The sequence below is a fragment of the Salvelinus alpinus genome, chromosome 31 (assembly GCF_045679555.1).
Source record: "Salvelinus alpinus chromosome 31, SLU_Salpinus.1, whole genome shotgun sequence".
NCBI lineage: Eukaryota > Metazoa > Chordata > Actinopteri > Salmoniformes > Salmonidae > Salvelinus > Salvelinus alpinus.
In genome coordinates this window covers 13,657,869-13,673,242 of record NC_092116.1, presented here as the reverse complement: position 1 = coordinate 13,673,242, position 15,374 = coordinate 13,657,869, and the positions used below count along the sequence as shown (strand labels likewise).

Sequence of the window (15,374 nt, the reverse complement as noted above, 5' to 3'; positions counted from 1 at the left end):
TCCGTGTGCAATGGGTATTAATAACAGCTGATGCATTGTAAACCCTAAGGGGTGTTATTTTCCCATCCATCTCAGACACTAACAGTCAGTTAGATAATGTATTACTTAGCTACAGTGCAACGCAGTCAATCCACATAGTCAATGCACACATTTATTAGACATCTCAAAGGCAACTTCCTTAGATTGATCACAACTTTTAGATGCTCTTATAAAACTCTCCGGCGCTGTGCGCAACATTACCTTAATGCATTAAATGCACTTCGCAGCTTTCGTTTATATTTTATTTCATTCTTTTCCCTTAAAGGTCCAATGCAGCTGTTTATATCTCAATATCTAATCAGTTCTGGCTGGGTAACAATTAAGTACCTGACTGTTTTCAATTAAAATGGTTAAAAAAAATAAGCTTCTTAGATAAGAGACATTTCTCAAGCAAGAATTGTGTACTGTCTGGGAGTGGTCTGAGTGGAAAGTTAAACTGAAAATGTGTTGTTATTGGCAGAGAGGTTTGGAACTTTTTCTTATTGGTCTATTAACTGGGCAGGCCAAAACTCCATCCCACCAAAACAGGTTGAAATTTCAGTGGTCTTTTCAAACAGCTCTGACACTAAAAGAGCGTTATCCTCATTTCCACAATATTATTCCAACCTCTGTGTGGAAATATACACAAACCAACCTTTAAGAACACCGTCCTAATATTGAGTTGCATCCCCCCTTTTGTCCTCAGAACAGCCTCAATTCGTTGGGACATGGACTCTGCAAGGTGTCGAAAGTGTTCCACAGGGATGCTGGCCCATGTTGACTCCAATGCTTCCCACAGTTGTGTCAAGTTGGTTGGATGTCCCTTTGCGTGGTGGACCATTCTTGATACACACTGGAAACTGTGAAAATCCAGCAGCATTGCAGTTCTTGACACCAACCGGTGCGCCTGGCACCTACTACCATACCCCGTTCACCCTCTGAATGGCACACATACATAATCCATGTCTCAACGCTTAAAAATCCTTCTTTAACCCGTCTCCTCCCCTTCATCTACACTGATTGAAGTGGATTTAACAAGTGACTTCAGTGAGGGATCATAACTTTCACCTGGTCAGTCTTTGCCATGGAAAGAGCAGGTGTTCCTAATGTTTTGTACACTGAGGTTATATAAAACACATGAAACTCATGTTTGTGACTGCACTGGGTCTCTCAGTAAGGACGGAGGAAAAAACGTTGAGATGCAGCGAAATATAGCTCCTGCTAGCCACATAAACCCTTATTCTCCAGACATATGAATGTTAAGTTTTCATTTCCTGTTTGGAACCCAGGAAGAGTCGCTGCTGCTTCGGCAGCGGCTAATTGGGGATCCTAATAAAATACTAAATATGAATGATGTCAGTCACAGGAAAAGAACACCAGCTTCCCGCGTCCTTCTCCCTTCCCCTGACCAGCTTATATGGGAGCTATGGAAGGTCTTTTACTGCCGTGCACTTCATTTCACTCTACTAAACACCTGGGACTCAACTGGATCCGACGCTCCTGGATTGTAAAAAGTATATTTACAGCCACTTATTTATCTCCCTGGTTCTCTTTTTGGCTTTCATAAATTCTCTCCTCCTCCTCCGACGAATGATTGATTGGAAATGCAACAGAGCCGACGTGGTCGTGGGGCAGGTGGGTAGAGAGGGACAAAACAATCACGAACCCAGATAATGGAGTGCGTCCTCTTAAAACATTATCCGTCCCCTAACTGTTTTAAGAAGTCTCTCTCTGATTTGAATGGTGATATTTTTGCTTCTTTTTGGACCTGATTGATATACACGGGCGTGTTGTTAAAACAATGAGGCTGCCAGCCAGGCAGCTCCAATGAGAAGTTGGGAAGACAGGTCATCGGTGTGGCCTGAAGGGGGCAGCGCAAACAAGGGTGGGTTGATGCTCCATCACCAACTGAGCGAGAGGGCGGAGGGAAGTAGAGCGAGAGAGATAAAAAGAGAGCGAGGCAGCAGGAGGATTAATATATAAAGGTAATGTAACGAGAAGTTTTGGAGGAGGAGGATGAGTGCGGGTGGGGTGACGAGAAGATGGAGAGGAAGAAGGTGGACTAGCATGTATTACGCACACAATACGGAGTCAAAATGTGAGAGGCATCCTGTGGAGAGATTCCATACTCTTTCTCACCCGTGATGGGGGGGGGGGGGGAGAAGCCCCGCCCATCACGCAGGTCAGTCGTTAATACCACTGCGTGACAGCGGCTCGCCACCTGCCTCGACCCCCTCCAGTCACACGCTGATGGAAGTCTTCCCGTCTCCTAATCTGCAACAACTTGGGTAATAGTGAGATGTTGCATAAACACACCCCTCCCTCACAGCATGGCCGGGCCATTTACATAAACAAGCAGAAGAAAAGCGATGCCATGCTTCCACAGGTAAATGTGGATAGATTACATTGCCGAGTGGTTTGCGCAGCTTGACTTTAAAGATGGTCGATCAAACGCTCTGCTACCACCCTCCCTCCCTGTCCCGTTTCTCTGCCTGCGACCCTCCCCCCCGCGCCCGCTTTGGGGACACATTTCATGGGCGCGTGCGGCAGAGGGAAGAGTGGAAAGGAAAACAGCGGCGAGTCATTAACAGGGCCCACACCTCATGAAACATGAATTACATGAGCCGAGAAAGAGATAGCGACGCTTAATTAGAAATTATTCACTGTGTCGCAAGAACTGAGCGATAGCATTTCAACAGCCACACCCCAAAACAAACTCATGTGACCTAAAATTACTTACAAAAAAACTGTCAATGCACATGTAACGTTTATCTATTTTCCCCCCCTGCTTAGGTCTATGACGTGAGAGAAATGAGTGATTGATTGGCTGTGGCTGACAGCATAGACTATACAGTAGACTAGAGCACGGGTTAACCCATTCAGCACCTACCTCTTCCCTCATCCCGTAACTATACAGTGTCTCTCAAATGATTTAGGGCGGCCTCGTTGTCCCTGAGGACAGGAAGTCATTGACACCGAGGATCTGTCAATTACACCAACAGCTGGGAGGGACTACCAGCCCATCGCTTTCTTCCTCTCTCTCACTCTCTCCTTCTCTATATTCTTCCCTCTCTCTCCCTTTTCTTCTGCCCCCCCCTCGCTCTCTTTTCTCTGATTTAACGGCTACAGAGATGATATGACATCAACCCTCTTGATGGGAAATATCCTTGACACCCGTTGCTCATTTCAGCATCAGACCTAACATAGGCATACATTCCCCCATCCCCCTCCCCTTCCACCCATACTCGTCCTCTTCCCACTCTCTGACTTGTAAAATGGATCGCCCCGCCACCCCCCCTCGTCCCTTTAGTCTGTAATGTCCTACTAGAAGATCACACGATACTGCTGTAATAATGTCAACCCCCCCCAGCCCAACATAATGGATGGCCCCACTGCCACCCTCATCACCACATGTGAGATGGCCCAAAAGGGGGTTGGCCTTGTGAAAATGTCAGGTGAATATCAGAGAGCATACTTAAGTGCCGGGTTTAAGGTCAGGGGGAGATTGGAGATGGAGCCTGACTAAATGTGTTAAGAGGTATGTATAAAGGCCATTACAGGACGGGTAAAGATGGAAGAGTCAAAGAAGGATTTATTTTCACCCCAAATTTTTTTTGTGGTGTAGACCAGGGGTTCCTCAACCTTTTGTGTTATTGTTTATTAAATACACCACCAACAGTCTTCATTTGAGCGACCTACGAACATTTTGTTGTTTTGAAACTAATTTCCTGCAAGTCTACGTAGCTTACCAAGACTATTGACATCTTTTAGATAGGCTTTTTAATAATAATAATAATGAATAGGGAAAATAGTCGAGACACGATTTCCCCGAATATTAATCTGCATTTTTAAAAATTATTATTAGAATTTATATGAAACCTTAATTTATTTATACATATTCTTTTTTACAGAAAGTGAATAGATAAATAATAGCGACACTCACACGTTGCAAAACATTGCTTCCCAAGCTAAGTCCTGAGTTTAGAATGTTTAGTTCAGCTTCTGAATGTCATAGAGAAGAAGATATCGGGCATTTTGTTTCTAGGATAAAGCATCACGACAAAATGTGCCGTTATAGATTTGTTTAAACAATTGTGAATTTGTTTGGCCTGCATCGCAGAGCTTGACGCGTCACTACAGACCCGGGTTCGATCCCGGGCTATGTTGCAGCCGGCCGCGACCGGGAGACGCATGAGCCGTCGCACAATTGTCCCAGCGTCGTCTGGGTTAGGGGAGAGTTTGGCCGGCCGGGATTGTCCCATTGTTCTCTAGCGACTCCTGTGGTGGGCCGGGCATATGCACGCTGACACGGTCGCCAGGTGTACGGTGCATCCGGGTTAAGCGAGCAGTGTGTCAAGAAGCAGTGCGGCTTGGCAGGGTCATGTTTCGGAGGACGCATGGCTCTTGACCTTAGCCTCTCCCGAGTCCGTATGGGAGTTGCAGCGATGGGACAAGACTGTAACTACCAATTGGATACCACGAAATTGGGGCGAAAAAGGGGTAAAAAATGGTCCCAAAAATGGTCCCATGACCCCCCCCCAGGAAACTTAGTTTGGGAACCCTGGTTTACAGTAATATGGATGCATGTTCATAAACATTATTTATTTATTTAACCTTTAACTAGGCAAGTCAGTTAAGAACAAATTCTTATTTTATAATGACGGCCTACCCCGGCCAAACTTTTCCCTAACCCGGACGATGCTTAGTCATTCAATTCAATAAGTGAATGAGGGGAAAAACCAAGGTGTGTTAATTACATAGATAGAACCCTAACTCTAACCCTGTACTGTAAAATACTATAATAGCAATAGTTGTTTAATACAACATCATTAAAGGTGAAAAAAACAACATGCGCTATTAACATAATACATCAAGACTAATGCTAATGCACTCTATGGAATTGTAGGCTAATATTTGTTTACTTCACCATGTTGCATTGAATAAAGTTTATTCAATTCAAAATACATTTCAAAATGTTGCTTATCACAGTGTTCATGGCAACTGAATGGATTTCCCAAAGACTGCAAAATGAGGACACACTCATGTCACGGCTAAGAGACGGAGAGGGTGGCTTGCTCCATTAAGGCTAGACCAAATGTCCATGATGTTATTGAGAAATAATCACTAAGAAATAATCACCTCTGATTTTGAGAAACACTGATGATGTATGAGTCATTATAAACTGGGTGGTTCGAGCCCTGAATGCTGATTGGCTGACCGTCGTGGTATATCAGACCGTATATCACACGTATGACAAAACAATTATTTTTACTGCTCTAATTACGTTGGTAACCAGTTGATAATATAATGGGCTCCCGAGTGGCGCAGCGGTCTAAGGCACTGCATCTCAGTGCAAGAGGCATCACTACAGTCCTTTGTTCGATTCCAGGCTGTATCACATCTGGCTGTGATTGGGAGTCCCATAGGGCGACGCACAAATGGCCCAGCGACGCCCGGGTAGGCCGTCATTGTAAATAAGAAATTGTTCTTAATTAACCGACTTGCCTAGTTAAATAAAAAAAAAATATTATAATTATAGCAATAAGGCACCTCAGGTGTTTGTGATATATGGCCAATATTCCACAGCTAAGGGCTGTGTCTAGGCACTCTGTGTTGTGTCTTACTTAAGAACAGCTCTTAGCCGTGGTATATTGTCCATATACCACACCTCCTAGGGCCTTGTTGCTTAATACTGGAATCCCTTCATAAGGGTACTGGCCTTCATAGAATACAGACCAACCTTAGATAGCATCATGCCTACGTACTGTACATGTGAGTGCACCTAAGGCTAAGGCTAAAGATCAATAGCGTTTCTGTATGTCACTCATTTCGCAGGGCTTCAGTATAAGTTGTTAAACACTGAGTGCACAAAACATTAAGAACACCTGCTCTTTCCATGACAGACTGACCAGGTGAATCCAGATGAAAGCTATGATCCCTTATTGATGTCACTTTTTAAATACACTTCAAATCAGAGTAGATGAATTGGAGGAGACAGGGATTTTGAAGCCTTGAGACAATTGAGATATGGATGGCGTATGTCTGCCATTCAGAGGGTGAATGGTCAAGACAAAAGATTTAAGTACCTTTTGAACGGGGCATGGTAACTAGACACAACTCTGCTAAGCATTGGAGTCAACATGGGCCAGCATCCCTGTGGAAGGCTTTCGACACCTTGTAGTGTCTATGCCCTGACAAATTGAGGTTGTTCACTCGATGTACATTGCATTGGAATTTTCCCATTAAGAGCATTAAGGCTGTGGCCAAGCTGTTAGTGCCGCTGTCAAGGCCTCACCTGCTCTTAAGATGCTGGATGCTGCCCAGACACTTGAACTGTCCATTCACCATGATGGCCATGCGCGTGCACAGGGCCTCACACTCCTCCATGCTGTAAGAGACAAAGGGAGAGAGGTAGAGAGAGAGAAAGGTTCAGTTGTGTACTATATGGCACCATTTTTCTACTCTACACAAACGTTAAGTCAAAAGACTTGCAGAAACAAAACAAGTCAGTAAGATTATTTTTCTGGTTTGGTTGTTCTCCATCCCATGCTGCTTTATTCAATTGACCCAATGTCCTTTCCGTACCCATAGGGCTGACTAGTAACATGCCATATGTGACCCGTTTCAGGAAGCTAGGTGTATGTCGCATGTCACTACTTCACAGGAACGTCTTTTTTTAATTTTTATCATCCAAATAAGTTTTTATGTTGTTGGTAGAAATGCCTTCTGGAACATGTGACCTTTCCTGTGCCTTAATAACAAACTTGTATTCCATCTGTAAATACTAATACAATTGTTAAATTACAAGCCTAGTTGGTTTAGCCAGGAAAAAGGAGGAACCTTCCTGCTAGCCATGATTGGCTGAGATAATGGATGGGCTGGACATGCCAGGAGATGAGTTTGGATTGGTCTGCCATGTAGCATGCTTCTCTCTATAACATGAGCTGCTCAGTTTGTGTTGATAATCCTTTCTACCGCAGATTTTTTTACTAGATATAAAGTTAGCCATCGAGAACTACAAAAGTTTTACAACTTTTCTCAACATCTTTGATGCCCTGAATTTAGCAGGCGCTCTCGACAGATCAATTGGAAAAAGTTGTGGTGGGCTACTTTCTGCACACGCCACGGTCAATGTGAACAGGAGTGACTTGACAACGCTGGCCAAACAAGATGCAGCTACAAACCAAAATGGAGTTAAATGGTTCCAGTCTGCCGTGAAGCGTTCATCCATGTATACAGGTAAGAGTCCAACTACATTTTCAGATATTATACGTTTCTAATTTTGTCAGAACGTTGTTTTCATTGCAAGTTAAAGTGTACTGTTGCTGGCTCACTAGCTAACATTATGTGTATGATCTGTGTAGTAATTTTATTCGAATCAGAAAACCATTTGCATTGCTAGTTATAGCCTAATGTTAGCTAGCTAGCTACCATTGAACCTAGTTGGTTAGCTTTAGCTACCTACAGATTCATACTATAGCTATGACAATCCATTTGTATTGGTAGTAGTATGAGTCGGGATCATGCCAGTTCAATGTTTAGCTAGCTAGCTACAAAGACTCCAATTCGCAAGATGATTACATGACCCATCAAGTTAGCCAGGTGTGTCTGGGAGTGATTACGGCCATCTAAAGTATTTCATGAACATGTGTACATGTCTAGACAATAGTGACCCATCCACTTAGCTAGATGTGGCTGGGGGGTGGTTATAGCATTTTTTCACATAACCCATTAATTTAGACAAGTGTGTCTGGGTAAGCATTGTCTAATAATTATACAATATTTATATCTGGACACACTGTTTTTGATATTGCTACTATAATATGCAAGTAACCGTTTCACTATACCGTCGAAACCTACTGCATCCTGTGCATGTGACAAATCAACTTAGAATTTATTTGATATAGTGTGTGTTTACCAGAGGCGGCATTATGAAGAACAACACGACCTGTACAAAAGTCAGATTACGATATAGGCCAAAGACTAAATAGTGTATTTTTACCTAGAGTTGTTCCTAATTGTAGGGTACTACTTTTACCACTTTTAGTCTTGAAATCTTTGATTGTTTACTACACTACTCACTCTTTTTAGCACATGGCCTCACGTGAATCCTTAAAGAGATGGGTGGGGCTAAGGCTTAAGAGGATGTGAACGATGCTGAACGGGTGTAGACAAAAAAAGAGCTCTCCAGTAGGTGTACCAAAACATTCAAGGGCCATTTCATCAAAAGTGTGGTTACAAGTTTATCAACTTTCAATTTCTTATTGTTCCTCAAATGCAGAGTATGATATACCATCTCTGAGTCTCTACTTTTATCCAATATAAAAAACACCGGTATAATGTTGCTACATAGGACCGAATCCAGGTGGTGGGTCGCACATACTGTTCCTGTAAGCCCATATCAATACCTAAGAACATTCCAAACAATTGAGTCATCTGTGGGAAAGTGTGTTTGAGAATGCTGACTGCCTAATCAAGGCTTATCTGTTTATATATTGTACATATTTCCATGAAAGTTATGAGAATAAAGTCGACTGTATTCCACACAGTAAGAAGGATCTTATTGGAAAACACTGCCCGTAAAATTCATGACCAATATTCAAGTTCTGTCACATCTGGCCTGTCTTTGAAATATGCATGCTGCATCCACATTTCGTCAGCTTTGTGGTAAATACTGCAGCAAATGGACAACTTTTAGCTGAATAATTATTTTAGCTGGGATTCGCTTCACGCTGTTAGTTCGGAGGCGGGGGGGCATGAGATGAGGGTGTAATTTTTCATGCCTGGTTCAGGTCCAGAGAGCAGGATGGTTGGCTCCCGGGCTCTGGTGATCATTTTAGGACATCTCCTTTGACAGCCCTAGCTTAATTAGAGGGAGCGGAGTCGAACATCTGTACATTTTTGTTTTGTGTTTCAGCTGCCATTTTGGATGCAGCCCGATTCATTTCTTGCTGAGGGATGGAGCAATTAGTATTATGATAATGTAAAACCTGGCAAATGCGCCACTTGACCAACAAAAGCACCTGGTTGCAATATGGACGATTGGACGCAACTGAACTGTGCACCAGCTATCACTAATACAACAAATGTATTTTGTTTCTCAGAAAAATAACACAATATGGAATGGTGATAATGGATTCACAAACTAAACTGTACAACGTTTTTCGTATCACCCGCTTCCATAAGAAGTTAAAGATTTAAAAACAATATTGCAGTTTGGAGAGAGAACACAATGGAGTCATGAATAAACATGAGTGTAGTGAAGTACTATCCATCTCGTTGTTTGTTTTTATTTCCTGGATTTCTTAGTTTGAGTTACAGTGTGTCGTATTGGTAATTGCACCATTATCCACTCCACCTGGCCCATTCACTATAATTGTGTATACATACATTTGCACATATTAACTCTGAACTCAGATCCCAGAGCTTAAAGGACCAACATATGAACTTTAAGGACATTTTTATTTCCTCATGGTTTTTGAATGACACTGCTTAGAAATGCCTGAATTACTTTAGTACTGCTTTGTTAACTTATCATAATCCCAAAAAACATACGTTGCAAGGACATGAATAAAGGTTGTATTGCTAATGTTTTAATAATGTTTTCAAACTTGCGAACCAGAACCAATTGTAAAACAGGAAGTTGCAAATTAGAGTCACACTCCCAAATCTAACTTGAGAGGTGCCTAAAAACAGTAAGAGAACATACCTGTGTGATGTTAGGATGACTGAGCGTCCCTCTTTGATGACACTCAGGATGCAGTCCCACAGGAAGCGTCTGGCTTTGGGGTCCATCCCTGTCGTTGGCTCATCCTACAGTAACGGGCCAAAAAGCGTTCCGTCAACGTTCTACGTTATCCCAATGTTATCACATCATTTCACATCTCTACTCTTATTCTCCATTCAAATGATCTCAATCTTAATTAAATGTTCCAGATCCATAGACAGATGTTCTAAGCTTAAAAGGATTGTCCATTAAAAAAAAATATATTTTGGTATTTTGTTCATTAGTCCATTAGTACAATCCCAAACAATATTAAAATATTTATTTTGAGTGAATTATCCCTTTAAATGCTAAATCTGTAATATTTTATTTTAGTCAATAGTGATTGTGATTATTAATATAAAATTGATTCTTAATGGCATGGTCAGGCTGTTGAAATTACAGATTGGGCCTTTAACCCTGAGAATGTGTTCCAAAGGTCTCATATCCCTATAGCCCCAAACTTTGACATCTCACAGCATTATGCTGCTGACACTAGACTGATATGCCCCTTCCAGTTGGAAGAGGACTACATTTAGACATGAAAGCACACTTAATGTTTCAAAGGCTTCTGCTACCAACACTAACCAGTGGAATCAAAGCAGTGTAGAGGAGCTTTGGAATTGGGGAAGCTACATGGGGAGAGCCGAGGGCATCAAGCACTTTTAGACCCAGCCAAACAAAATCCCAGGGGACTTCTCTCTTACAGACATTGTGAATGCAATATGCGCGGGCGCACACACTTTCTCATTCCCCATTCCCTTTCTCTCTCCCCGGGCTAGTCTGTCCATGGACGATTAGAGAGAGACAGGACTCAGTCCATTGCCTGTGCTCCAGCCTCGCTCCTACACTGCCAGAATCCCCCAAATCCCACCAGGGATCTCCATCACCATGCTGACGGTGTCCCAGTGCAAAGCCGACATGGCGGTGCCTTAAGGCAACCAAGCAAGACTCAGTGTTCTACCTGCCACACAAATGGAAACTCACTCTAACACTACATTATCCGTCTGTCTCAAAGTTACGAGCCAGGGCTACCAAACAACTGCAAGTGAACTATCTGTCTGAATGAACACTAGCATCTGCACTGTGTTGTGTATGAAATAGAGGATATTGTGTAGGTAGGTAAGCTACATGATGTACACACAGTACCAGTCAAAAGTTTGGACACACCTACGCATTCCAGGGTTTTTCTTTATTTGTACTATTTTCTACATTGTAGAATAATAGTGAAGACATCAAAACTATGAAATAACACATATGGAATCATGTAGTAACCAAAAAAGTGTTAAACAAATCATTTTTTTTGTTGAGATTCTTCAAAGTAGCCACTCTTCGGCTTGATGACAGCTTTGCACACTCTTGGCATTCTCTCAACCTGCTTCATGAGGTAGTCACCTGAAATTCATTTCAATTAACAGGTGTGCCTTGTTAAAAGTTAATTTGTGGAATTTCTTTCCTTCTTAATGCGTTTGAGCCAATCAGTTGTGTTGTCCATATTATGGCAAGAACAGCTCAAATAAGCAAAGAGAAACAACAGTCCATCATTACTTTAAGACATGAAGGTCAGTCAATACGGAACATTTCAAAAACTTTAAAAGGGTCTTTAAGGAAGATGCAGAGGTACCTCTGCTGCAGAGGATAAGTTCATTAGAGTTACCAGCCTCAGATTGTAGCCCAAATAAATGTTTCTCGGAGTTCAAGTAACAGACATCTCAACATCAACTGTTCAGAGGAGACTGCATGAATCAGGACTTCATGGTCGAATTGCCACAAAGAAACCACTACTAAAGGACACCAATAAGAAGAAAAGATTTGCTTGGGCCAAGAAACACAAGCAGTGATCATTAGACTGGCGGGAATCTGTCCTTTGGTCTGATGAGTCCAAATTTGAGATTTTTGTTCCAACCGCTGTGTCTTGTGAGATGCAGAGTAAGTGAAAGTATGATCTCCGCAAGTGTGGTTCCCACCGTGAAGCATGGAGGTGGTGGTGTGATGGTGTGGGGTGCTTGCTGGTGACACTGTCTGTGATTTATTTAGAATTCAAGGCACACTTAACCAGCATGGCTACCACAGCATTCTGCAGAGATACGCCATCCGATCTGGTTTGCGCTCATTTGTTTTTCAACAGGACATTGACCCAAAACACACCTCCAGGCTGTGTAAGGGCTATTTGACTAAGAAGGAGAGTAAAGGAGTGCTGCATCAGATGACCTGGCCTCCACAATCCCCCGACCTCAACCCAATTTAGATGATTTGGGATGAGTTGGACCGCAGAGTGAAGGAAAAGCAGCCAACAAAAGCTCTGCATATGTGGGAACTCCTTCAAGACTGTTGGAAAAGCATTCCTCATGAAGCTGGTTGAGAGAATGACAAGAGTGTGCAAAGCTGTCATCAAGGCAAAGGGTGGCTACTTCAAAGAATCAAAAATATCTTTGATTTATTTAACACTTTTTTGGTTACTACATGATTCCATGAGTTATTTCATAGTTTTGATGTCTTCACTATTATTCTACAATGTAGAAAAACCCTTGAATGAGTAGGTGTGTCCAAACTTTTGACTAGTACTGTACATATAACATTAAACAGCATTACAGATAGTGAAGGGACCTGACTGATTTCCTGTGTCATGACTGACTGACTTGCTGAATTCATTTATTAATTAATGGGTGGGTCGGATAGATGGATGAATTAATTAATACTTTAGTGGTATAACAGTAAACATTACATTTGCCTAATCAGGCGTGTGGTCGCATTATTTTAGTGATCGTATTTTCATGGAATCAGTAAGATTTTTAAGTGACTTGTCAGGTCCCAAAGTTGGTCCCTCCTAATGAGGCTATGCCATTATAATACTTTTTCAACCCTCTCTATGGCCAGCCTGCTTTACATAATAAGGTAAGGAACACACTTTAATTAAGATGCCATTTTCTTTCTGTGAGAAACGCTTAGCTAGCATATAGCCACCGACTCTCCCTGTTCAAATCAATCCCAGTATAAGGCTTTAATTCCTGCAAACAGCATTACGTATGCTTTAAATTTCCAAACGAGATTGGGTGGACTCTGAAAAATTAATTAAAACGTGACCGGATGGCGACCAGACTGAAATACAGCCCCTTTTTTTCATCTACTAGTAATTGACTTATAATCCTCAAGGAAATTCATTAACACTTTCTAAGTTGTATCCAGGATTTGTTATGTTGTCAAGCAGGCATACATCCTCTAATTGGTTCTCTCTCTTCTTTGCTGTACAAGGAACCAAAGTGGAATCCAATCTAGTCTTAGTTGGCTAAAGCATTTTCGAGTTCAAAAGTGATATTTTTGCACCCCGAAAAAAGATGAAGAAAATGTTTAATAATTTTTTTTCTGCCCTCACTGAAAGTTTAATCACTGCTCAGGACAAACTTCAGTAATATAAATTGAACCATAAAATTGGATGTGATCTGTAAAATATCTTATTAAAGTGTTAATACAGCTAGTAGGCGTTTATCATAGAGCCATATCAATAGTGTCATATCAATGATCTCAAAAGGTGTTCATAACATTGTCATAGGGCAATAATAAGGCTGTGTTTTGGACTGAGCCAATCATCTTACCAGGAAGACCACAGGAGGACAGCCAATCAAAGCCATGGCGGTGGAGAGCTTGCGTTTGTTCCCTCCACTGTAGGTACCGGCTGACTTGTTTGAGTATTTGACCAGGCCTAGCTTCTGGATGCCCCACTCTGCCACCTAATAACAAAAACACAACCGAGAAAACATTTAAATATATAATTACAAATTGTATTTCTGTGACAGTAGCACAACAATCCACTTTGGTTTGGGCTGTCTAGTGCTGGCATTCTGCTCTCACACCCTCCCTCCCTTCCTTTCCCCTGGCATGAGACATATGCATGCATGATGGTTGGCATCGCCACAGGACCTTTTTCAAGGCTGATATGCTGCACTGTGGGTTTCTGGGCCACATCACAAGCTAAAAAATAGCACTAGCCAGCAGGAACTTATCCAGTATTCATCCCCCTAGCGATTCTCCAATCCCTATCCTCAGGTACCCCCAACCAAATGTATTGTATGCAGGCATGTTTTCATTCCAACCATCCAGACATTCATTTACTCCCTATATTGACATGTTGGTGGACTAATGATGTGGAAATGACACCAGCTCCCCGGGGCTCTCCCTGGAGCCAAAATGGCCACCACAAAGCACAACTCAGCAGACCCAACGGAACAGAGCCCAGAGAAACTGGGTCCCTTGGCCTAGTAGTGTGAGATCAAAGGCCTGGGCGCCTGGGCCTGAGGCTGAGGCTGAGGCCACTGGCAAGTTGACCAGCCAACTTTCTTTTGATCTTATTGTTGCTGAGGGGGCCGTGGAGAAACTGGGGGCCCATGGTGGAGCGGCCACACTGCTAAGCATGCTGGTGAATAATGTAAAGGAATTACCCGTGGCCAGCTCCTCTAACCAGAACCTTATGTATTACATAGGTCTTCTACTTCAGAGGTTACTCATCACTTTGACCAAGTGCAGTGTGCTGTCTATGTTTGCACTTTCTTTTACGGTTGGAAGTGCAGGTATTGTATGTGGGGGGAGAAATGTCTGAAAGGACATGAAGTTCTTTGTTCTCGTCCGTCATCATGACAACTGTATAACCATAGAAATCAAATGGTGTTGCGTCATACAGGAACAGGAAATGATATCATTCAGGTCAGACAAGGGGAAATATTACCATGGGGACTTCTTTCTCCGGTACGCCTCGTAGTCTGGCGTAGAACTCCAGGTGCTCTCGTCCGGTGAGAAGGTCGTTGAGGGCGTCAAACTGCGGGCAGTAGCCCATGTTCTGGTGAACGTCCCTCATCTCTGTCCGTATGCTGTGAGGAGCATCATGGAACATATATTCAGACACATACTGTAATGATTAGGATAACTCGTCAACATCATCGACATTGTCAACAATAACACAATGTTCATGATGAAGATAGTGATAATGAAGATGAGTGATCCAACTGTCGTCACCATCATCCCTATTCAGTAGGTACTGTCTTCCATCCACCAACTGATTCAAATAATTCCCCTTTTCGAAAACAACACCTGGGAGATACTGTCGTTTTCAGAGAGAAAATATTACCATTATACTACATTTACATTTTAGAAATCAATGTGGTTTTCTGGAGGTCAAAGAAGCACAGCGTGTATGACACGTGCTCTGTATCGTCTCACAGAGGCTGTGTGAAAAGGAGAGGCCCTCACGGAACACGTTGATCCATTACCAGAATAAATATCACCACTTGGTTAAGAAAACTCTCCGCTTTCCACACGTTGTCTGGAGCCAAACATGAGGAACAACACAGAAGTTTTATTTGCATTATGTATTCTTGGGCCCAGGTGACTTTTTTCGACAAACAATATATGTCATGGAAAATGAACAGCGCTTTGGGGCATATCGTTGCTTGTCACCTGTCGTCTGAAAGGAGAAGAAAAGGCAGCTAAACTTGCATATTGCAAAGGAATGCTTCCTGTCTAAAGAGAGTTTTCGTTAATCTGCCTTACACAATGTGTAAAACTATAGCCTATAGCTGGAGCATGACAATTTGGATATCGG

The 15,374-nt window shown here is 42.4% G+C and overlaps 1 protein-coding gene across 1 annotated transcript in view; it reads right to left on the bottom strand.

Moving 5' to 3' along the window:
* LOC139561288 (phospholipid-transporting ATPase ABCA1-like) overlaps positions 1 to 15,374 on the bottom strand; it is a 230,979-nt gene that overhangs the window by 19,121 nt on the left and 196,484 nt on the right. Inside the window, exons 45-48 of the mRNA XM_071378277.1 lie at positions 14,502 to 14,643; positions 13,375 to 13,509; positions 9,728 to 9,831; positions 6,314 to 6,406 (exon numbers count right to left, since the gene is read on the bottom strand). Of these exons, the coding sequence (XP_071234378.1) occupies positions 6,314 to 6,406; positions 9,728 to 9,831; positions 13,375 to 13,509; positions 14,502 to 14,643 (474 nt within the window). The remainder of the gene's footprint in view (positions 1 to 6,313; positions 6,407 to 9,727; positions 9,832 to 13,374; positions 13,510 to 14,501; positions 14,644 to 15,374) is intronic.